The sequence below is a fragment of the Sus scrofa genome, chromosome 15 (genome assembly GCF_000003025.6).
Source record: "Sus scrofa isolate TJ Tabasco breed Duroc chromosome 15, Sscrofa11.1, whole genome shotgun sequence".
Lineage (NCBI taxonomy): Eukaryota > Metazoa > Chordata > Mammalia > Artiodactyla > Suidae > Sus > Sus scrofa.
The window spans coordinates 63482732-63507752 of record NC_010457.5 but is presented as its reverse complement, the minus strand read 5'-3'; the positions used below and the strand labels follow the sequence as shown (position 1 = coordinate 63507752).

At 45.5% G+C, this 25021-nt stretch overlaps 1 protein-coding gene across 9 annotated transcripts; it reads left to right on the top strand.

Moving 5' to 3' along the window:
• Positions 1504-20702, top strand: NR4A2 (nuclear receptor subfamily 4 group A member 2). 9 transcript variants are annotated; one of them, XM_005657531.3, is made up of 8 exons: positions 1504-2829; positions 14384-14507; positions 14993-15858; positions 16636-16765; positions 17159-17322; positions 18213-18415; positions 18810-18988; positions 19135-20702. In XM_005657531.3, exons 3-8 carry the CDS (start codon positions 14995-14997, stop codon positions 19389-19391), a joined length of 1797 nt encoding a protein of 598 aa, XP_005657588.1. In that variant the 5' UTR covers positions 1504-2829; positions 14384-14507; positions 14993-14994; the 3' UTR covers positions 19392-20702.

Below are 25021 nucleotides of genomic sequence, written 5' to 3'. Positions count from 1 at the left end.
ACATGATCATTTTGTTTTGTTTTGTTTTGTTTTGCTTTGAGGAAACTGATTGTTTCACTGTATTTCTATTGGTCTTAGAACTAAGTTTTTTTTTTTTTTCACCCCTCTAAAACTGGGCATATTTCAATTTTAGCCTTCTGTACTTTAATTCTCATTCTGTTAAACTTTTAAGGGTAAGGATAATGGAGAAAGGAATCGACCACATGAAAAAAGGATAAGAAATAAGCAAAAGAGTTTTAATATCAAACTATGTGAGAAATTGGAAGTTTCAGGAATGCAGCAGTGAAAAAAAATGCCTCTTTACGAGCTGCAGAAGAAAGAACTTTAAGACAAAATTAAATCAGAGATACAGAATATTTTATGGGAAAGGGAGACAGATGTGCTTTTGGAACCGGGAAAATACTGGTTAACTTTTAGTTGTGATCACACTTTGGTGGTGTCTATGTGAAGCAAATGCTTTGGCTCTAAACTCTTTTCTGTCACTTTTATTTATTTTTTTGCCTTCACCAACCTGGAGATAGAGAATTAGGCAAATTCTGACTCTGGCAAAGGACAATCAGGTGACTTTTGCTTGTCTCATAAATTCTGCTCATCGATAAACAACTTGGTGACTTTCAATAGAAAATTTCCTCCTAAAGACCTTACAAGCCAGGCGTGGGGAAAAACTGGAGAAAGTGGTCCTAGTACATTTTGTTACTCATAATATATTCACTCACGTGGTGAATCTGGTGTTGGAAAGGTCCTAAGACATCATTAGATGATAATGGTGTTTGCAGTCATGTAAATAAACCAAATAATGGGAAATATTTTTTCCTCTTAAAAGTGTTTTAATGGTACAGGTAAATTCATTCTTTTTCTGAAGTGGCTATAATATATTTTCTTTGTGAAAAAATGTACAAAATAATAAATTGTAAGAAGGCTGAATTATTCTACATTTGGTTATCCTTTTCCTATGAGACACTGGGTATTCACATTAGTAATTTTATACCTGAACACAGTTTTATTCCTGAGGGTCCTAGAATGCTAGTGTTGAAAGGGGCTGAGAAACCACCCGTCCTTCATTTTGAAGAAGAGGATAGTGAAGCAGAGTTAGGCTGTGATTTCTGCAAGGTGGCAGAGAGATGTAAAATGAAAATATAATTAAAATCTAATAAACAACCCCAGTGAACCCTTCACTACACTATTTTGTCTTGATTGTGAACTAAGAACCATTTCCTCAGCCCTTTTAACTCACTCTATCCATGCCTGGTCACTTCAAAACCTTGCTTGCATCTGCAAATTACATTATCAGCATCCCAGAAAATGTGGAGTTTATATACCTGGGGCCTTTTGATCCAGAGGAGCTACTGTTTTACTAGTCTATTAGGTGATAGTTCCAGGAAAACAGACTACCTCTAGTTTTATAGGAGCACCTTAAGGAGGAGGAGGAGTATCTGAGCCTGGAACAGAACTGCCTAAATATGGAAGCTAGGACAGAAAGTCCCCAGAGAAAAAATTACCAACAGAGAAAGTCCCTTTCAAATGGCAGCCTTGATGAGAAATCCAGAACCCCAAAAAGATTACAGACTTTGGAAAATTCAAATGTTCTATGTTTAAGGTCTATGCTCTGCTCAAGAACAAAAAGACATGCAAAAAAGGCTCTGGGATTGAGAAGATGAGTCCTGGAACCCTTGCCCACGCTGCTTCTACTACCGGGCACCCTTTACACAACTTCCCAAATGGAAACAGTAACGTATGTAGGCCAGGCCCCATAAAAACCCAGACAAAATTTTCCGGTGGAGTTTAGGAAAGAAAAGGTATGGTCCAGACAGAGTGGGATGTAGGCTGAACCCCATGAGATGCACACACAGGCGTATACTTTAAAAGAGGCTAGATCAGGACGTTTAAGAGGGCAGTGTTTTGTTTTGAATGGAGGATTTACTGCCATAAACACATCCGACTTGTACTACAATGAGTACGGGAGAGCTGAGAAAGCATCGAGTTGTTTATAGCAGTCTGGTAGTGAAGTGACAAAAGAGCCCCTTCGCTAAACTCGTTGCCAAGTTCCCTCCCCAGCCTGTTCCCTCAAGTGTCAGTAACCCCGCTCCCGCCCGGGGGAGAGCAAAGGGTTTCAACCCTCCGTGTCCCAGCCGGCTGTGGAGACCCGGGATCCGCTAGGTCCTTCACATCCGCCCGCCCAGCTCCGGGGAGGCGGGGACAGGGGATCGCGGCTGGAAGGGCCGCGGGCGGCCAGGGAGGGCGGAGGGAGGCCGAGGAGGAGGGCGGCGGGCGGTTTTATTGTTTCCTTTCGCCCTCCTCCTCCCGCGCTTGGCCCCGGCGTCACTGGAAAGCCGCCCGAGCAGCCCGGCGGCGGGTTATTTATAGCGCGGGCTGCGCGCGCGTCACGGAGCCCGGCCCGGCTGACGGGGCCGCTGACGCGCTTGGCCGCGGGGCCGAGTCCGCGGGGTTGCGCGCCGGGCGCCGGCGACAATGGGCTTCTGTGTGTGCAGCTGCCGCCGCCGCTGGGGGCCGGGGGAGGGGGGCGGGCTGCCGCTCTCTGACCACCCTCCCTCTCGCCTGCGACCCCCAGAAAGGTAACCGGCCTCCTCTGACCCTGGCCGGGGCCCGCCAGCTGCAGGTTTTTTTTCTTTTAAGATTTTATCAGTAACTTCCCCCTGCCCCCACCTCCGCTTCCTCCTCCCCTGTACCCCCTTCTTGCCACCCAACATGAGGAGAGAGGGGGATTTAGCCGGCCGGGGGCGACTACTTTCTGCGTCCCGGGGAGCGGGACCCGCTCACGGCGCGCCCAGCGGGGAATGCGGTGACCGAGGGGCCGGGAGCGCCGGGCAGGTAAAGTATCCCGGACCTGGAACCGGGGCTTTGTTTGGGTTCGGGGGAGGGGAGCGGGGTGGGTGTGGACGCCGGGCAGCCCTTCCGGGACTCCAGTATTACCCCGCTCTCCGCCCCCCTCGCCTGCGTGCAGGAAGCCAACCTGGGTGTGTAAGCGCGAAGAGCGAAAGAGAAACTTCTGCGTGACTAGCTGAGGCGCCACCGGAGAGGCCGAGATATTACAGGACCCCCGCCCCGCTCCCGCGCGCCCTCCCCCCCTCCCGTCGCCCCTCCCTCGTCTGCTCCCACCCCTTGCCTCTCTCCCGAAGCTTGGGACTTTGGAGTCCTCCCCTCTACCCCCTCCCCGCGGGTTCGGTCCTCGCACGCCCCCGCCCCACGGAAGGAGGGGCTGGCGAGAATTTTAGGGACTTCCTGGGATGCGGAGACCTGCTTGAACCGTCCCCCTTCAGCGGCCGGGAGCTGGGAGAGCTTGCTTGGGAGCCTCTCGCACGTGGCAGGCAGGCAGAGAACTTGCTGTGCCTTCTAGGAAATTGCAATCGATTTGTAATGCAGTTTCGCTAATTGGGAGTTCAAAATTAAACTTTAATAAAGCATTTGTGTCGTCTCGTCTAATTGTGAAAGCTTCCATCCGTCCTGGTAGATAGACTCTAAGTCTCAAGTTAATGGCGCTAAGCTAGATTTCCCCCCAAGTACAATTCCGTCAGCCGGCGTCGGCGCAGCTGGATTTCCGTTAGGTACAGATGTTGCTAATGGCAGCTTAAGCACGGATGGGCAGATAGCATACGGAATGCAACATGTTGCCATATGGTTCCTTTAGCCTTTCACCTCCAGGGATATCAATCACATATATTCTGGGAGGAACTTAATGACTCTCTGAACGGCAAAACGAATTACCTGGTACAATTTATATCCCTTGACCTGATATGTTATAACAACAGGAAGATAGCATCTCACAGTTTCTGTGGTATAAATTGAACTACAGAGCTACATTTCAAATTTTATAACATCAATTTGTAGTTTGAGGGGCGCTGTGAAATCATTCTGGCTGTAAAATCCTTTTCTCTATTGCCCCCCCCCCCCGACTGATAGAAAGTTTATAAAGTTTAGCAAAACTGTTGTCCTGGTAATTGCCCATCAGCTGACCAAATACTATCAATGAAGGTATGGTGAAACGGAAATATGATTTCCAGAGCTAGTTACTTAAGAGCAGTCTTTAGGAACACCATACCTGCAGAACCTAGAAAATTTTTCTATGCACTCCTTAGAAAAATATGTGAGTTTTTTCAATATAACTCCTAAATTCATTTATTGACTACTTGAAATTCGGGGTTTCTAATGCTTCAATCATTCTTAAACTTAGGAAAGTAACTTTCATAAAAGTGCTTAGAAATATGAGATGAAATATAAGAAGGACCTCAGAAAACTAATTTATATACCCCCCACACCCACATATTGAACTATGTGTGTAGTTGACTCCCATGTGTGGTGGTACTGGTCCTTTGTTTTTGCTCCCCTAATTTGTCAGTGACAACATACTGAAGTCCCTCTTAGATCCTAGTGGAGTGATTCTGTAATATTTCACAGGTTTTTTAAAGAAATATCCTGGTGACTAATAAAATGTTGATTGCCTCTAATTTCAGACTATAAACATTGTTGTCTTTTACTGTATCCCTCCTTTTTCTTTCACTAATGCAGAGAGACAACACCGAAAATCAAGAAATAACTTAAGGGTAAAAAAGTAAAATAACTTACAATAACTTTTTTAAAGAACTTTTACCTGTTCAAGGGATATCTGAAAACTATAGACATAAACTTTTGAAGGATTTTGCCTCCAACAATATGTGAACCACATTTTTATTGTGAACTGATAGACTAGTGAAACACACAAAATAATCTTAAAATGTATTTTCAATCCTGTCAAGTCTCAGAATCATTTAGAAATTACAAGTAATATTTCTCCTTTCTCTTTTTGTAACGGCTGATGGTTTGTTACCTAGTGCTTGAGTTAGGGCCATAATTTTGATAACTATTAACATAAGATCTTTTGTGTATGGAAATAGCACATTTTATACAAAACAAAATATATCTGAGTTACAGCAATCTTTAGTGGAGGCTGTTTTTGGTAATCTTTTAATGACTGAGATTGTATTTCTCTTTGTAGCATCAGCATTCAATGAGTTTTAATCTTGATCAGTAGTGAACTTGTCAATAATGACTCCATCTCCATGACTTCTGAATAGGCAGTGAGTGTGTCGTTTAATCAGTCACACAGAACTCGCCTTATAAAGCTGTTATTGTCATGAGCAGATATTGCAGGCTTTTGTCAAGCCCCGTGATTATTAACGTGTTCATTCTTCAAAAGCCAGGCTGAAAGTCCTGCTGTGCTTTATTTCAGAATTCTAGTCCATCGGTACATAAAATACTAAGCAGCACTATTTGCTTTTTCTCAAGTTATATTACATATATCCTGAATAATTTGGGGCCCACTTGTAGACAAAAACTATGTGTGCTTTTGGTATACATATATAGTAACAAAAACAAGATCCTTATCTTGCATCATGATTTACTTTAAATGAAGATTTGATGGATGTCCATTGTTACTCTAGATGAGGTGGCTGGCTGCCAAGGCGATCCCTATAGCTGGAAAGTACTAGCATTGTTATTGTCTACCAGGGACTCACTTTCTATTTTTTGAGCTCTTCTTTCAATATTGCCCTTCCGTATTGCTAATCTGAGAATTTGTTTGAATATGAAAACTTTTGAAAATGTGTTTGTATTGGCCAAGATTTTCACCAGTGTTTCTGGCTGCCTGCTGATTTACAGTTTTATCTTGAGCTAGCAAGTATGTTTTAACTGAGAATGAAGAAATACTATTAAGACAAGGTCTATTCCCCAGGCTCCAAGTAATTTTAATTGTGGTGTAATCCTAGCTGCTTTCTTATTTTTACTTAGGAATGTATTTTAAAACACTAAAGACAGCACAGATTTATGCTTTTCTCAAGGTAACATGGGATAAGTTGTGGATAGGCATTAGGCCTCTAACAGGACACTTCATTTGAGTGAGTGGGGGTGGGGAGGAGAGCCTTCAGGGAAGAGCATACAGTCCCACTGCACTGACCCTGTTTGCTTTTCAAATTCAAAACCCACATTGCTGCACTGGAAACTTGTTTCTCTCTTTTATAGACTTTGATTTAAAAAAAAAAAATTTTTTTTAAACTGTCACTCTGTAAATATTTAACCAGCCAAGCGGAAAACATTCTTTTATTCTCTGCTATATGCAGCTTTGTTTTTATCTGGGTTAGTGTGAGGGCCATGTAAATACCACATAAAAATCTGACTTGGCTTTCTTCACTTTGATGGAAGATTGACAGGGTCTTCTTTAATTAATCTTGTTCTCTTTCATGTTCTGTATTCAGATATTGAAATACAGTATTTTTATACATTTATAAGATTGTGTTTGCATTTATTTAATTTATGTTTCTTTTTTTAAAGCATGTAGCCTTGAATGTTTGTTCTGCTTTTTTTTTTTTTCTTCACATCATTACTCTGGTACTGCTTGATGTAACTTGATTAGCTCCCTCCCCAGTCATGATTGGTAATTAAAATAGGCATTAAAATTAGTCACTTAGCAATTTTGCTGTTCAATTGGCAATTAAATTACTTAATTGCAATTAAAGTCCTAATTTTAATTGGCAAAATGATAGATGTAGATTTAAGATAATATGTATAAATACTTTAATAAGTGTCTATATAAGGATTACTTAATTACTCAACTTCAAGTTTATGCTGTTAACTTTAGAACTTTTAAGTGAGCAATGAAATTTATATTACATCTATTCAAAGGATATGGTAATTAGATTTATTACTTATCACTACAAGGGTCCTTGCTATAAGTTACTTTTGTAATGTTAAAACTCTAGGCTTGATAATTGCAGAATTATGATGAAGAAAAGGGCACATATTTTTTTGTCATAATATATCAATACCATATTTTTATTTTGTATTAAATTGAGAAGTTCCTATATGCCAGTTAGTCTGAGGGGAAAAATCCCGAAACAGTTATTTTATCATTAAAAGTAAAACAAAAACAAGTCAGTTATCATATACATATGAAAATTGTTGCAAAGTATATGTTTTTTATCTACTGAAAGAAAATCCTATGTAATACTGTGATGGTTACTAATGTTGTTAACTACTTTTAGAATTTCAAATGTCCTTGATATTTTCTCATCATATAGCAAGTTTCAGAATCTTTAAAATGTCTTTCAGAACTTTGTACTTTTTAATGACTCCCATGTTTACTGAAATTATCAATGAAATCTAAAACTAAAGTTAACCCTTCCTTGCTTAATCAAAAGAATTCTTATATAAGAAAATGTTGGTGATTCTCAGTGGCTGGGAGGAGGGGAGAATGGAGAATTATTGTTTAATGAGTATAGAGTTAGAATTTTATTTTATTTTAGGCCCCAGCATGCAGCTGCTTATTGTGGGATTTTAGTCCCCAGACCAGGGCTTGAACCCAGGCAGCAAAGGTGAAATTGCCAAACCCTAATCACTGGACTAGGAAAGAACTCCCAGAGTTAGAATTTTATAAGATGAAAAGTTATGGGGATGGGTGGTAGTGATGCATGCACAATGATCTGAATGTATTTAACACCACTGAATTGCACACTCAAAAATGTAGATGGTAAATTTTATGTTATGTGTATTTTACTACCACAACAAAAAGAAAATAATACGAGGTTAATTTAAAAGCAAATATTTAGGAGATAGTTACTGAGAGTCAAGAATTAGAAGATGGAAGATTTTTATTATGCAAAATACTTTTTGAGTGGCATGAGGTTTCACCATATGTTCAGTTTTATAATTTTAATTTACAAGTAGATACTTCTAGAAAAAAAAAGAGTGCTGTTTTCTTCTGCACATCTTTACACATTTCTAGAACTGAGTGCTGAATCAAAGTAAGAATTTTTAGAGTCTTTGCATTAAGTGGTTTTTGAGTGAGAAATGGGCTGGGTAAAACTGAGTAAAATCCACAACTACCCAAAATGTGAATTATCACCTAAGTGGTTGACTTATTCCCTAAACATCTCATAGAAAAGGAACAAATGATTGGTTGATTGATATCTTATTAATGCAAGTGAAATGGCAAAGCAAATAACCAAAATCTTCCATATTAAAAAATATTCTGTAGTTTTAGAATTTGGGACTTTTTTCAAAGTGAAAATTCTTTCATCCATTACTAATGTAAAACTTTCTGCTGAATGGCAACAAATGCCATAAAATTTGTCCAAATATAACATAAAATATATCTCATTATGCTTAGCATTTTTTCCATTAACTAATTTTATTGTGAAATATCTTCAAGTTACCTTGATTCTTACAGCATAACATTTATGTCTGTTTACTATATTTGAATTGTAAGGGCTAATGGCTACTCTGAGTACGTTTTGGGAGAATAGTGAAATAAATCCCCAAAGAACACTTTCCCATGCATTAAGATAGAAAATCCAGTGGAATTAAATTCATGTTTGCTTTCTAAATTATACCAAAAGCACAATTTTATTAAGTATAATCTGCTTAGCCATGCATAAAATGAAATGCTTTGGTTTAGATGGGAGTATGTGTTATTTACATTGTTTTTTATAAAAATATTTTTCCTATTCATGTACAAATATGTTCTGCCTAGTATTGGTTAATATCATAAAAGATAATATAGTAACATTACTTTCCTAAATGCCTTTTCTGAGGTCACCTAATATTGTATATTGATGGGAATAATAATTTTGTAATTTATTTTAGTTGGTTTCAAAACAAGGAACTACTTACGTGCTACAGGACCACTTTTTACTCCCATTTATTATAAATTGTTAAGAGTCGAGGACCTTCATTTGTGATAACTTTGTGTATTTATACATGGCAAAAATTTAAAATTATATCGGATTCTGGGTCCTGAAAAACATTATTGTCACATTAATTGAGTTATAAAGTAGTTTAAAGAATCTTGAAGGATTGCAGTCATATAAATGCAAAATTTCAGTTTCTTTTAGCCTAAAGCATCATTTGAACATTTTCTAAAAGGTTGTTCAATTCTACATTTTGATTCCATTATACGTGTAATTAAACCTCTATGCACAAAAGCATTCTCTTACGTACTAGCAAATACACCCACAGGAATCCTCTTCTAAACTATAATTTATTTAAGCATATAATCATAGGATTTTAAAACATGCTTTCATTTTTCCAAACTATATGCCAATTTGAACTGCTTGGTGATAAAGTGAGAGATTTTATTACCATTTTGATTTTGTTTTCTCCCTATGACCTAACAGTGAGTTAAACATGGGCAGGAGGAAATAAAGAAAATCTATTGTGAACCTAATTCCAGTGTTAACTGTTTCCCCTTTTGAGAAAAATAGAGAATCAAGATTTGTAGTTATTTATGAATTCCAGCAGAATATAAATATGTGGGCCTGCAGCAAGCTCTCCTGGGGTTTGGCCTAAGTAGTAAATAGCTAGTGAGAGAGAGAGAGAGAGAGAGAGAGAGAGAGAGAGAGAGTGAGAGTGTGTGTGTGTGTGTGTGTGTGTGTGTGTGTGTGTGTGTGAGATGTATTTTCTTGAACGTTGTGGAGTCAGGCCCCCTACTGACAGTATCAGTCAACTACAGACATTGGCCTTTCTACTGATGAGGACATAGGATTCTGGAGTTTTGAGTGTGGTCATTCTTTATACTCTAATGTCTGCTGGATCACTTCTACCCCGACGAAATCTGAGCCTTACCAAAAATACCAACCAAGACTCAGCTTACCCAATAATTGGTTTGAGGATCAGTCTTGCATCCAGTGTGTCTTCCTAAGACACACTTCCTAGGAACTAGAATAGGAATTCGATGAGAAGACAACTCATTCGGATTGCTGACTAGAAGGTTAAAAACAAAACAAAACAAAAAAAACCCTTTTTTTCCTCGGGTAAATGTTATATTTATTCAATCCATTCCCAGTTACTAACAATTATTAATAAGCTGCTATGAAAACTGCACCTTAATCTTGTGTACTGAGACTTGGTCAAAAGCTCTGTTACCTAGAAGCCAGAGTCGACAGGTTGCTGTTATAGAATAACGCATCACATGACAATGTTTGTCTTCCTTGGAGCTCAGTTTAAGAAGTCCAGCACACTTTTCCACTTACTGAGAGAGAATTTTCAAATTGTCCGCAGACGCAACCCAGGCTAAAGCCAAATGTTTTTTTTTGTTTGTTTGTTTGTTTTTCTTTCTTCTTTTTTTTTTTTAATGGCTTAAGGGAGGAGGAGAGTGTGGAGGGAACGTACCTACTTAGATCTGCGTATGTGTGTTTGGAGAGTGATGGTTACAACCTTAAAGTTCTCCCGGCCCCCGCCTTCCTAGGAATATATTAAAAAATAATAACTGCCACCCCAGCATGGCTGCGCTTGAGTTTCCGACTGCCTGAAAATAGCTGCTGGGAACCTGGCCCACCGCTGGGATCAAGGAAAGCTCCCCCAGGCCGCGCCCTGCTCCATCGCGGAAGGGGAAGGGAACCCGGGAGGGCGCCACCGAGCTAGAGCTGCTGCTATTTTGGGCCCAGCCCGGCGGGTGCGTCAATGCCTGCGCCCCTGCGTCACCGCCACCCCCACCCCTTTCCTTCTCCCCTGCTCTCCAAACTCTCACTTTTTCCCTTTCGTTCGCGTGGAATCGCTTCTGCCCACAGGGCGCTGACGCTACTCAGCTCATGCTAATAAGCTATTCTTCGCCCTCCTCCCCTCACCCCGCTACTCACACGCCCAACACACTCTCTCTCTCACTTCCTGGTTTAATTTTTTTCTCGCTCTCGCTAGGGCATAACTGAGCTGCTGCGGCTGCGGCAGCAATCGCAACATCTGGGGGAAACTTAAGGTGGTCACGTAGGTTTTCCGAGGCTGCGGCACAGAAGAGCCTGCGGCTTCTCGGGGCAGCCGCGGGGCATCTGATGGCAACGCCCCTCCGGCCTCCCCAGAGCAGAAGGCGAAGGGAGCAGGCAAAGGCGGGTGTGCAGATTAGAGCTGAGCGGCTCAGGAACCCGGAGAGTTCCAAGGCGCTTTCGGCTGGCCAGTACTGGGAACACCAGGGTGGGGGCGGGGGGCAAAGGGGCCCCAGCAGACTGGAAGCTAGCCACGCCGAGCGGGGAGGGGCGGTTGGAAGTCTCCAGGGGCCAAAAGGGGGCGCTTCCGAACCCTCCCTGCCCCGGTGCCTCCCCCAGTCTCTCCAGAGAAGCTCCGAGGCCCGCCCAGCTCCGGCCCAGAGACAGGAAGGGGGTTCGCTCCCGGGAGAAGCGGGGTTTCTTTGCTAGAAAGCTTCTTGTGCCCTCAGCGTGGAGGGTGGATTGATTTCCCAAGCTGAATCTGCGGTGCCTGGGGCAGCCGCGGGGGTGCGGCGAGCTCCTCACACTCGCCGGGCCCCTCTCCTGGGAGGGCTGGATTCAGAGTACGAACGCTTTGCTGAGATGAAGCCCTCACATCCCCACGTTTAGTCTTTACCTCTTGGCTCTCAGATTGAGACTGCGAAAGCCCTTGTGCTGCAGAGGAGGGTCGATTTATTTCCCTAAAACTTGTGGAATGGTATGAGTTGATAGGCACCCAGGAGTATCAGAGTATGAGAGTTGGTAAAAGGTGAGACTGGAGCACCTTTCTGCAGAAGGCACACCTGTTGCCCGCGGCTCAGCTGCATTATCTGCAAGAGGAAAGTGGGCGACGCCTAACTTTGACTTTTGGGGTCCCCGTAGGGCTAGTTCACTGTCTACCCCCAGCTCTCCTCTCCTCTCCCCAGGCACTCTGTCCTCCCTCGCACGTGAGCACTTCAGGGAAAGAAGGGAACACAGAAAATGGGTCCTACTCACTCTTCTCCACTTTGGGGTGTGTGTGTGCGTGTATGAGAGAGGGAGAGAGAGAATATGGGAGGGAGGGAGAGACGGAGGGAGGGGGAGAACACACACACACACACACACACACACACACACACACACACACACACCAGAGGAGTAAGGCCAGGGACAGGAAAAAGAGAAAAGGAGGATGCACTGGGCTAGGGAAATCCCATCCCAAGTGCCTCAGCCCTCTGAACATCTCTTGTCATGGGACATCTGTATTCGCTTCCGTTAACAATTGTGACAATTGTGGGTGGGTGAGGTTACGGCGCCGCCAGGCACACCCCATCTCGTGCGATTCCAGGTGCGGGCTACCTGGCCCATGTCTGGGTTCCCTTCCGCCCAGGCTTTTGTTGCACCCTCCCCCACGTGTGAGCGGCCGAGCAGCAGCAGTGGCGCGGGGGTTGAGGGGGGGAGGTGAGGTGAGATGTCGAGGCGCTGCGGGCTGCGCTGACTTGAGTGGAGAGGTCACACCTCTTTCGGAAAAAGAAAAAAAAAAAAAAAAAAAAAAACCTAGCTGGCTACCAAGGTGAACCCTGAACGGTTCCCACCTTAAAATCTGCCCTGCTCGTGACGTCAGGTCGGAAATATACCAAAGCGAGCGCCGGCCAGGAGTCTGGGGAGCGCGGCGGCGCGGCGATTGGGCGGCGGGCCGCTGACGCGCGCTGACGCGCGGAGACTTTAGGTGAATGTTGGCAGCGGCAGCGCGAGCCACATAAACAAAGGCACATTGGCGGCCAGGGCCAGTCCGCCCGGTGGCTCGCGCTCTGCTCCGCGGTCCCGTTCGCCTGCCCAGCCGGCCGCTTTCCCCTGCTCCCTCCCTGCTCTCGGCGTCGCAGCTCCCATCGCCCCTATCGCCCACCCCTCCCTGACCCTGACGCCCCGACTTCAGAGGGAACTACACTTCGGCTGAGTTGAATGAATGAAGAGAGACGCGGGGAACTCCTAAGTGAGTAGGTGCAGCCCATACGGCTGGCGTTCTTTAGCCTTCCTTCTCCTTTTGCGTGTCTCTTCCATCCGTTTGTATGGCGCAGGTTCTCTTGGAAGTGGGCGCTAGAAGCGCGGAACGCGAGTGGGGCCGGAGCGCTGGGAGTAGGTGTGCGCAGCTACAGAGGACATTTGTCGGAACTCAGCTTTGCCACTCAGCAGAGGCTTCCAGGCTCCTCATTGGTGGAAGTGGAAGGGAGGCTTGCATAGTTTGGGGAGTTGCGGACTTGCCGCGGAAATGTGCATAAAGTTTGCTCTTAGTGCAGATTTGATTATGGTCTTTGAACACGTAGACTCCAAGTTCTGTGTTTACGGGAGGCCTGGACGCTGCATACAAAGTAACAGGGAGTAAGTTCTTCAGTTTATGTGTTGCTTGGGAACTGTGTCACCGCGGCTGGCCAGCGTGCCCAGGTTTCCTGGGTATTATTGGGTAATGGGGGGGCAGTTGGTAGAGTGACCTGTTACTAAGTTGCTTGAAATTTCTGGTTTTAATCTATGCTGCGCTTGCGTATGGTATGTGAATTTGTCAGAGACAGAGACAGACAGAATATTTAAAGAGTACAGCTCTGAAGCTGCGAAGTTACCAGAGGGTTAATATTCCAGCCAGTCATATCTGTCAAGTGCTATGAGGGTCAAGAGTCTCCTTTCTTTCTACTTTTTCTGATTATCCTCCCTCCCCCATGAAGCAAGATTATGAAGGGATGTGAGCAAGGAGAACAGAAGGATTGGGTGTTTGGCTTTCTTTTTTATTAGTAATAAAATTATCTATGCTCTAGAATGCCTTCTAAGTGGGAACGTCTGAAAATTACTAGAACACAAGAATGCCTTGTTCCAGCAAGACTGTGGAAGGCTGGATAGGGAAGGTGCTCAGCTTGCTATGTGGAGAGGTACTTCTAACACTGGTGCCAATTTTGGATAAGTAGTTATTTCTCTCTCTCTACAACTGACCTAAGATGCTCCTGGAAAAATAGGGCCCCTTCTTTCCATTCCTTGGCAGTTTAAGATGAAAGACCAACTTCCTGGAAAAGTGAGTGCCAATTCACCTGTATCCCCAAACCTAGTACTCTGTCAAAAGCTCTTAGGAAATCCAGATGTTTCCATTCAGATTGCCTTCAGGGCTACCCAGGCCTTGCTAACATTTTGTAACTCCTAGGGGTGGAGGGAGAGATTGTTTTCACATTTTATATTCTTGACTTCTACTTTCTCCCCCCGCCTTAAAAAAGAAGCCAATTTCACCCATGGGGGGGGGGGTTAAGAGAAGGTTCCAATGGTATACTTTAATTAAACCCTAGTTTCTTCTTAGTTCCGAATTAAACTAAAATGGAAATGACACTCCCTTCCCACCCCCCCACCCTAGAAAAAGGGCCAATTTATTTCAACATAAGTATTAAATAAGCACATGGAATTCCTTTCCTCCTTCAGAACTCTCTCTCTCAGAAGGATTTGAGTCAATGGCTGAATTTTTCTGTTGTTTCCAGCCATCTCTTTTGCACATTCATATTAACTGCTAAGTTTGGTAAAGGCTACACACTGATTTCCAATTAAACAGTCAAGAAGGGCTTAGAAGGGCCTGCTTAGTGATACAGATGCCCAGCCAACAGCCAAATCTGTCAGGGAAAGTCACCCTGAGGCTTCCTGTGTCTTTATTTCAGGGAGGAGATCCAACAGGCTGGGCTCTCCACTGCTTTTCTAAAGATCTTGGAAACTTTGTCCTTCATTGAATTACGACACTGTCCACCTTTAATTTTCTCGAAAACGCCTGTAACTCGGCTGAAGGTTAGTGCAATATTATTTTTTCCCCCTTTCCTCCCCCGAGTTCCTTAAACGTCCAGAAACAGGGCAATGCGATCTTTCTCAGCAAACCCTGTAACTTAAGTTTTTTCCCAACCCATCGCCTTCAGGAACAAGTTTCTCATTGTGCAATTCAACTTGATTTCTAGATTGGGCTTGCTGAACTCGAGCTTCAGAGGAAAGGCTCCTTGGAGCAGGGTTGCTCGGAAGAAGGGGTGAAGGGGGAAGCGTTGGAAATATCTGGGAATGGAGACCCTAGTAGTTTTCTAATTCTAGCTTTTGACTGGATCAGCCTTTCCTTGCCCTGTACTGTTTTGCTCCGCAGTCTTCGCGCTCTCTGCCCTTCCTCTCGCGCCCCTACGCGCTCTCCGACCGCCGCGGGCTGCCGGTGTAGCTCCAGGTGTACCCGAGCCCGGGAGAAAGTGTTCAGTTGACCAGGCTGAGTGTATATTACCCTGTTTCATTTCCAGCCATGCCTTGTGTTCAGGCGCAGTATGGGTCCTCGCCTCAAGGAGCCAGCCCCGCTTCTCAGAGCTACAGTTACCACTCTTCGGGAGAATACAGCTCCGATTTCTTAACTCCAGAGTTTGTCAAGTTTAGCATGGACCTCACCAACACTGAAATCACTGCCACCACTTCTCTCCCCAGCTTCAGTACCTTTATGGACAACTACAGCACAGGCTACGACGTCAAGCCACCTTGCTTGTACCAAATGCCCCTGTCCGGACAGCAGTCCTCCATTAAGGTAGAAGACATTCAGATGCACAACTACCAGCAACACAGCCACCTGCCCCCCCAGTCCGAGGAGATGATGCCGCACTCCGGGTCGGTTTACTACAAGCCCTCCTCGCCCCCGACGCCCACCACCCCGGGCTTCCAGGTGCAGCACAGCCCCATGTGGGACGACCCAGGCTCGCTCCACAACTTCCACCAGAACTACGTGGCCACCACGCACATGATCGAGCAGAGGAAAACGCCGGTCTCCCGCCTCTCCCTCTTCTCCTTTAAGCAGTCGCCCCCCGGCACCCCCGTGTCTAGCTGCCAGATGCGCTTCGACGGGCCCCTGCACGTTCCCATGAACCCAGAGCCGGCGGGCAGCCACCACGTGGTGGACGGGCAGACGTTCGCTGTGCCCAACCCCATCCGAAAGCCCGCGTCCATGGGCTTCCCCGGCCTGCAGATCAGCCACGCGTCGCAGCTGCTCGACACGCAGGTGCCCTCGCCACCGTCGCGGGGCTCCCCCTCCAATGAGGGGCTGTGCGCCGTGTGCGGGGACAACGCGGCCTGCCAGCACTACGGCGTGCGCACCTGTGAGGGTTGCAAAGGGTTCTTTAAGGTGAGCCAGAACCGGGACTGAGGAGACAGGTAGGGGCCCCCTAGTGCCCAGAGCCTCAGAGAGTACTCTCCGCCGGGGTGCAGGCGTCTGGCCCCAGCTGATCTCTGACCTTCCGACTCCCGGGGTCCGTGGAGGCTGCCCTGCAGGCGACCCTGGGCTGCTGCGGGGGCTTCTGGGTGCCTGAGAAAGGGGACTGGGAAGACGGGAAGACCCGAGGTCTCATCCCCGGAAAGCAGCCGACCCAGCAGGCCCCCGCCCGAAGTTGCTGTAGCTGAGTTGGAAGAGGGTCATTTGCATGTGCTAGGAGCTGTCTTCTCTGTTCAGATTGAAATTGGTTAGGACAGAGAACCGTGTCTGAGCTAACCAAGTGGAACAGAATTCCCTATGGTCAAATTAAGTGATCTCTTTATTTCGCCATCCTGATTGAATAATCTTATCATTTTAAATAGAGAAGGTCTCTAAGGAATGTAAATAATATGAATGCCCACGGATTTGTATTTACTGAGCGTCTCCTTCTCTTTCTCTTGGCATATAAAACACAGCAAGGAGCGGCAAGGTTAGCTCAAATGTTAACGCTATCAATTTTCTTCTGTTAAATGCCCTGGGGGAGGAAAAAGAAGAGAAAGACAAGGAAAAGGACAAAAATTAAAAAGGAGTTGTGTATGTGTTTGTTTGTGGGGAGTGTGTGTGTGGATCATGGCGGTTCTGTGTCTGGATTCCCTTGATTGTTGGATTTTCAAAATAAATTGTTTCGGCCTCTATTGTCTCCCTTTGCAGCGCACGGTGCAAAAAAACGCGAAATACGTGTGTCTAGCAAATAAAAACTGCCCAGTGGACAAGCGGCGCCGGAATCGTTGTCAGTACTGCCGATTTCAGAAGTGCCTGGCTGTTGGGATGGTCAAAGAAGGTAGGTTGGGCAAGCGGCACCCCCCCCCCCCAGTCTGCTCCCTAGGGCAACTGCTGCTCCTACCCCAACCCCACTTTCCTCTTCCCAGAGCCGAGGCGGGTGAGAGAAACCCCACTCGCTTCTGGCCTCTAAGACCGGGCTGCCTGCTTGCCCATCCTGCCCTAGAGAAAGCCGCCAGGCCCTTCTTGACTTTAACTATACGACCCATTTGGAAGAGGATATAAAACAACCCTGCATTTTTTATGCTTCTCATCAGTAAAGATGTTACAAGCAGTGGGACCCTTTGCCGCCCGGCCGGTGCGCCTGAGGCCGCAGTCTTTCCCCCCGGAGGGATCCAGGAGGCAGCTGGGTACCGTTTGGGGAAGCGGAGCTCACCCGGCTATTCCTTTGCAGTGGTTCGAACGGACAGTTTAAAAGGCCGGAGAGGTCGTTTACCCTCGAAACCGAAGAGCCCACAGGAGCCCTCTCCCCCCTCGCCCCCGGTGAGTCTGATCAGTGCCCTCGTCAGGGCCCATGTCGACTCCAACCCGGCTATGACCAGCCTGGACTATTCCAGGGTAAGAAGCTGGTGGGGCTATCTTGCGGACAAACCAACAGATGGGCAGGACCCCTTCCCCATACCCATCACTAACCCCCAGACCCAAGGGATAAGGGAGGCAGGCAAGACTGTGGCTTCACAGCTCTGGGCAGGGCCTGAGTAAGACAGAATGAGGCTGGGAGTGGAGACCTGAGGACAGGGTGGAGGCAGGAAGAGAGGCCAGGCCACAGTGGTCAAACCTCTGTGAGGCCCCTTCCCAGTACCACCGTGGACATATACATACTCATACCCTAACGCCTCTGATGCCCAAACCGAAGGCTGTGCCAAATGCCCCCACTTGGGGACTACCCCCAATCCTCCATAGAGATGCTTTAATCCCCATCCACTCAGGCGCCATCAGGGTGAGGGATGCCTGCTTGGGGGTCGGGGGAGGGGAAGAGAGGGTATAAGCAATAGCAGTGGGTGGGGGATCAAGTGGTCAGATTCTCTTTTACCCCAGCTGTGAGAAATGTGCGGGCTTTAATTGGAGGAAGTATGTCAAGCAAACCTAGAAGCCACTGCAATTTTATTAAGATTTGCAAAGGGCGTCTCTGCTCAAGACCCACTCTGGGATTGGCATGAATACTAACGTGTCAATTGTTTTGTGGAGATAAGAGTGAATGTTTCCCAGGGCTGGTTGGCACTGTATTTAGTCTGTATGGAAATGGTAATTTACATATTTAAAGCAGCGACCTCATAGCACCATCCCTAATTGAATTAATTGCCCCGGAACATCTAATTTTCTTACTGGTCAGAGAGAGGTTTAATTGTTATAAAAACCTGGCTCCCCTACTAGAAACGAGGTTAGCAATTTCACGGGTTATATATTTTAGAGAACCTCATTAAGTGCTTTTTAAAATGAAATTCCAGTTCCAGGCGAACCCTGACTATCAGATGAGTGGAGATGACACCCAGCATATCCAGCAATTCTATGATCTCCTGACTGGCTCCATGGAGATCATCAGAGGCTGGGCGGAGAAGATCCCGGGCTTTGCGGACCTGCCCAAAGCCGACCAGGACCTGCTTTTCGAATCGGCTTTCTTAGAACTATTTGTGCTGCGATTAGCATACAGGTAATGGGGGGGGGGGCAATCCAGGAGGCTGGGAATGGAGGAAGAGAGGAACAAGAAAGGAAAAGGAAGAGGGAAAAGGAAATAAAAGGGGGGAAAGGGAGAAAAACAGAGTGGGAAATGAAAGAGGGGGAAAGAAAGGAGAGGTGAGTCAATAAAAGGAAGAAAAGAGAAGGAATGTGCCCAGAAACCTTGGATGAATGAAATGGAGGTGGGGTAGGGGGCGTTCTTCATTGTTATGAAATTAAACCCTTTCAAGGTCCACTGGTCTACATTTTATTAACTCTTCGGTAATTAGGTGCCTCTTAAATCCCTCATTTATTGCTCTTCAAGTAATTAGTTGTTTAGCTTTTCTCTCTCTCTTTTCTCCCCTCTCTCTCTTTGGTATTAATTGCAGGTCCAACCCAGTGGAGGGTAAACTCATCTTTTGCAATGGGGTGGTCTTGCACAGGTTGCAATGTGTTCGTGGCTTTGGGGAATGGATTGATTCCATTGTTGAATTCTCCTCCAACTTGCAGAATATGAACATCGACATTTCTGCCTTCTCCTGCATTGCTGCCCTGGCTATGGTCACAGGTCAGTACTACAGGCACAGGGCACTTCTCCAGAACTGCCCAGTGGGATTCATCCCAGTGTTCCCTTACTGCTGACCCTCCCCAGTCCTGCCAGCTAGCTAACCACTTGGTGCATTCCTCTTTTGTTTCTGATTGTGTTTTCTGCAGAGAGACACGGGCTCAAGGAACCCAAGAGAGTGGAAGAGCTGCAAAACAAGATTGTAAATTGTCTCAAAGACCATGTGACTTTCAATAATGGGGGCTTGAACCGCCCCAACTATTTGTCCAAACTGTTGGGGAAGCTCCCAGAACTTCGTACGCTTTGCACACAGGGGCTACAGCGCATTTTCTACCTGAAACTGGAAGACTTGGTACCACCGCCAGCAATAATTGACAAACTTTTCCTGGACACTTTACCTTTCTAAGACCTCCTTCCATGCACTTCAGAGGAACTGGAAAGAAACCCAAAACTGCCCAGACGGGCAAGTCACAGGGCAGAGAGATCCCCCTGAGCTGCTTCAGCTCTAGCCGGCCCCCATCCCTTCCACACCCTCCCAGCCCTTTGATCCCTAAAGAAAAACAAAAACAAAAAAACAAAAACTGTTGCTATTTCTTAACCTGCAGGCAGAACCTGAAAGGGCATTTTGGCTCCGGGGCATCCTGGATTTAGAACACGGACTACACACAATACAGTGGTATAAACTTTTTATTATCAGTTTAAAAATCATTTTATTGTTCAGAAGGAAGATTCCTGATGTATGATGGAAAACGTTTGGCCATGTTTGGTTGTTGCAGTTAAGACAAATGTAATACACATACACACATATACACACACACCCACATTGTAAGGGGACCCACAAGTATTGCCCTTTAAAAGACTTCAAAGTTTTCTGCTGTAAAGAAAGCTGTAATATATAGTAAAACTAAATGTTGCGTGGGTGGCATGAGTTGAAGAAGGCAAAGGCTTGTAAATTTTCCCAATGCAGTTTGGCTTTTTAAATTATTTTGTGCCTATTTATGAATAAATATTACAAATTCTAAAAGATAAGTGTGTTTGCAAAAAAAAAAAAAGAAATAACTACACAAAAAGGGACAAGCATGTTGATTCTAGGTTGAAAATGTTATAGGCACTTGCTACTTCAGTAATGTCTATATTATATAAATAGTATTTCAGACACTATGTAGTCTGTTAGATTTTATAAAGATTGGTAGTTATCTGAGCTTAAACGTTTTCTCAATTGTAAAATAGGTGGGCGCAAGTATTACACATCAGAAAATCCTGACAAAAGGGACACATAGTGTTTGTAACACCGTCCAACATTCCTTGTTTGTAAGTGTTGTATGTACCGTTGATGTTGATAAAAGAAAGTTTATATCTTGATTATTTTGTTGTCTAAAGCTAAACAAAACTTGCATGCAGCAGCTTTTGACTGTTTCCAGAGTGCTTATAATATACATAACTCCCTGGAAATTACTGAGCACTTTGAATTTTTTTGTTTTTTTAAAATGTCTAAGATTGTCAGTTAATATATTATTTTATGTTTGAGTAAGAATTTTAATATTGCCATATTCTGTAGTATTTTTCTTTGTATATTTCCAGTATGGCACATGATATGAGTCACTGCCTTTTTTTCTATGGTGTATGACAGTTAGAGATGCTGATTTTTTTTTCTGATAAATTCTTTCTTTGAGAAAGACAATTTTAATGTTTACAACAATAAACTATGTAAATGAACAGAATTTTGTCTTTGTTCTGGGTCAGGTAAAGATGATGACTAAACAGCTATATACAAGAGACAGAGTTGGAGAATGACTGGGAGAGGTCACTTATTCAACATCTGAGTTTCAAAATGACAGCCTAGGAACTGGGGAATTGAGCAAATTATCCAGAGAGTTCAGCACAATGTTTTTCCTTAACCAGAATTTTCCACAACCTACATTTATGAGAATCAGTTGAGAATATCCCAACTCTCCTGTCAACTTTACTAGTAGGTGCAGCTTTCAGAAGAGAAGTTCAGGAGACCAAAGAGTTTTTGAACTTTTGCAGGGTTCTAAGTCTTCAGTTTTTGTCTTGTATAGTGTTTAGAAAGTATCTTTTTAAGACTCAAGAAGTCAACATGGATTCGAAGTGTGTTCTATGCAATCTCCTATTTTCCTAATTCCTTGTAAAGGATCTTGGACGAAGAGCCAAGCAGTCTGGTTCCTTTGGCATAGAGCAGAACTCAGTAAAAGCTTTTTTTCTTTTTCCACATTTTTTTTCTGTTACTCCTTGAGTGGACAGTGATGAGGTTCAATTGGCAGTTTTAGAATAATATTCTGCCTTGTAAGTTTCTCAGATAAAGAATAAAGTGTCCATTTGTCAGGTCCTAGGTCTTGTCAGGAACAAACAAGTTATATGATAGTCTCTAGGATTCCACCAACACCAACTTTTAGCAAAGAAAGTAACTAACACTGTAGGAGCAACTTCTGGTCTGAGCTTCCTCTCAGTCACCTGGTCCTTGGGCAGGGAGGTCTAGCCAGTTTCCCTCAGGCCAGTTGTGTATTCATAGAAAGTGTAGGATGGGAAAGGTTTTCTTCATGGATCCTGGTGAATTACAGATAGTCTCCTGGTCACTCGAATTTACAAAGAGTGTTACTGTTTTAAAAATGCAAAGTTAGAAGAGTAAATCGCCAGTAGAGTTCTCAGGTTATTTTTACTTTACCTTTTCTTCTTTAAAAAAAAAAAAAAAAAGAGAGAGAGAAGAAAAGAAAAAAAGACATGTTTTGCTGGTTGGGCAACAGAAAGAAAGCAGGTCTCCGTGATAACTTAAGGTTATTTTTAGGAGATGCGTTTCTCTGCAGGTAACTCTGAGGGGCAAAAGTGGGTGGTCACATAAGAGATTAAATAATAAGCTAAATGTCCAATTTCTTCGCTTTCTTGAAAAGATGGGGCTTGCCATTTCCTTTTATTTTCACAACTGCTGCCCAACCAAAGCTGTACACTAATAAGCAGAGAGAAAAAGAAAGCTCTTTAGAAATGTTGAGAGTCTGCAGAGCCGTCAGCACAGGTCTCCCAGGTGTCTGCAGCCCCGAGACAATTACATTCCGACTCAGAATCCTGGAGAGTTGGACCCAGAAACGAACTCTTGCTGGTTCTCTCTTAAGGAAGTGGCCGCGCATCACCCGAGGCCAAAGGGATGCCAGGTAGTGCGTCTCCGGAGAATCTGGAGTGAAAAGAGGGAGGGTTGACTCTCTCCAATGCCTGCGTGCAGATTGCACCGGTTCGGCGTACATTCAGCTTTAATTCCTAAATAGAAAAGTGGCCAGTGCTTTTTCTGTTTCGCAGTTACCGAGTCAATTTCCAGCTCCCAGCTGCGCACCAGGTTGTGCCGGGAAAGAACCTCGCAGGCGTCCTTCCTGCATCTTCCTGGGTCCGCGAAGCTGAAGATTTTCCTGTCCAGATCTTTCTAGGAGTAAAGCCCAGGAAAAGCAACAGACACGCTGCCTTGCCTTGTAAAAGACAGTCATTGCATGGAACTTCTTTAGAAAGAGATTAAAACTTTATAAAGGAAGTTCCATATTGCCCTCCTCTCCCCAAGTTCTCTTAAGAATTTCAGTTACTGTGTGTCGGTCTAGCTATGTACAAAACTTCATCATTGTTCGGAAGACATGACCATACATACACTTCTCAGCTCTCGAGGAGGGTCTATTTTTAAGTCTTCACGGTGTCTAGATCCACGTTGAGTAGTTACTTAGAACGCCCTGAATTTATGGAGAGTTGCCCTTAATTCAAAGCACGGGTAAAGTGTTCAGGCGGCCCTTCCTCCGACCTTCCGCTTGCGGAGAGAGAGCGAGAGTGTTTGAATTACTGGACCTGATTCTAACAAAGATACGTCTGGTCCAGGGAGCCGAGAGCACAGTGCGGTGACAGTGGCACCCAACGACCTAGTCTTGTGTATTTCTTTCTGGTGCTCAACTCCATCCTTGGTGAATTGGTGTGCCCTCTCCACTAAAAATACCGATCATAAGTCTTATGAGACACGGGTTCTCCGAGTGCAAGGAGCCGGACAAGGAGAAGCAGATATTCCTGCCAACTTCAGAATGTCACTTGAAGGTTCAATTTTACTTTGCCATGAGACTCTCTTGGCTCTGTTGGTACTTCAACACGAACAGTTACTTATCTAATTATTTTAAAAACATAGGTATTGGCAGTGAATATTTCCGAGATACAAACTGGTATCTGAGGGAAAAGTTTTTACTTAATTGTAATATTTTGATCACAGAGTTTTCAGGTACAGGATGGATACATTTCCATCCCGCTAGGCCCTATCCAGGGTAGCAATACCAGGGCACTTCCAGGCATCTCGCGTGTTGCGCTTCTTTGCGCCACCAGCTCCGCGCCTGGATCCGCACTTGCGTCCGTTTCCTTTTTTATCCGCGGCGCGGCAGCGCGGAGGTGGCTGCGGAGAATGAGGGCTGGGGCTTCTCGGGCTGGCCTCGCTCCTCTCGGTGAGAGAGGTGCCTGCTTCTGTCTCGGTGCCCTATGTGTCCGACGCTACTGGAGACTGGTTCTATCATGGTGGGAGGGGGAAAGAGGGTAGTTAATCCCGCAGATTTAAAAACTTTTTTTGAGTATAATTTTGATGGTTGAACAGAGGTCTAGGAGTGAGTATCTCTCTAAAAAATTTTCCTCCAAAAGGGGTTTTAAGCCCCCCCCCACACACACCTGTGCCCGCTATTCGGGAACAAGAACTGTCGCTGCGTGGGCGCGCCCGGAAATTTCTCAGCGATGCAGATCTTTTGAGCACCCCGCGAGCCGGGACTTGACTAAATTTTAGTGTCCCACGGAGGAGGGATGGGGATTTGGGGTCCCAGCCGATGCCTAGCCAACCGATCCTCCCCATAGGTCTCAGCCAGGACTTAAAAGAGAGCGCCGGGTTGTGGCAGTCTTCGGAAAATGTTCTGCCTAGATCTGTGCATCTGGCAGAGCTCAACCAGGGGATAGCGTTTCGCAAAGCCGCATTTTTTTTTTTTTTAAGTTCAGTCTATACTGGCTGACTTTACTAGTAAGAAATTTAGGAATTCCAAACAGGGTCGTCATTTTTTAGTAATTCGTTTTTAATAATAAAACAAACACAAAAATCCGCTTTCCCTTTTTCCTTTTTAAGTTTACTAGAAACCTCAAATTGGATACTACACATAACCACTTAGGATGGAGAGGCTGTCATTTAAATCCATTTTCCCTTAGTCTCTCCGTTTTCTGAGCACGACTGGAGATGACCCTGGGGCCTAGAAGGGTCTTTGCTCTGACTTTAATTTTGTGCTTCTTTAGCGAAAGTCCCACTTCAGTCGGAAGGCGCCTCCGGGAGCAGGAAAGAGGGGCCCCACCCAATACCGGGGGCATAAGGAGGAGACCCGACCCCAGGTTCCTGGAGGCGCTGTGCGCTCCGGGTCCAACAGACTGTGGCGGGAGAGCGAGGCTCTAGCTACTTACTCCCCACCCCTCGCCTTCTCACCAGCTCCCCCCTCCGCCCCCAAGCGTGGTCTGATTTTGAGGCCCCAGGATTAGTGGAGACGACGTGCGTCTGTGATTCGTGGGTGCAAATGTGGGGACGCAGGAGCTCCAGCTCTGCCCACTGCGTTTTGGAGACTTAAAATTTGGCTCTAGAGGTTGCATCAAGGGACTTCCCAGGGAGCCCTGGAACAGTTTTGACGAACTCGCCCGGGTTAACTCTGTTTCCTCCGTTTCCTGCCCTGCCCACCCCAGATGCTCCCTGTTTTTCCTGGCTGTTCCTTGTGCCCCAGGGCCGGAGGCCGCAACAGGTTCTAATCATCGCCTGGCCAGGTCCGGTGCTTCGGGGCGCGAGCACGTGCGGCCGAGCGCGCCCCCAGCTTCCCCTGCACCCACTGATCAGTGGTCAGTCTTGTGTTCCCCCTAGCTGTGAGCGGGGCTGGAGCGTCCGTCCACCCTGCACTGGGGAAATCTTTTTTCCTAGTTGCAGGCGCACCGATAGGCGGGGCAGAGGCGCTAGGGCGCGTTTCCAAGGCGCATCCGCACGGCGGGAAGGGCCGGGAG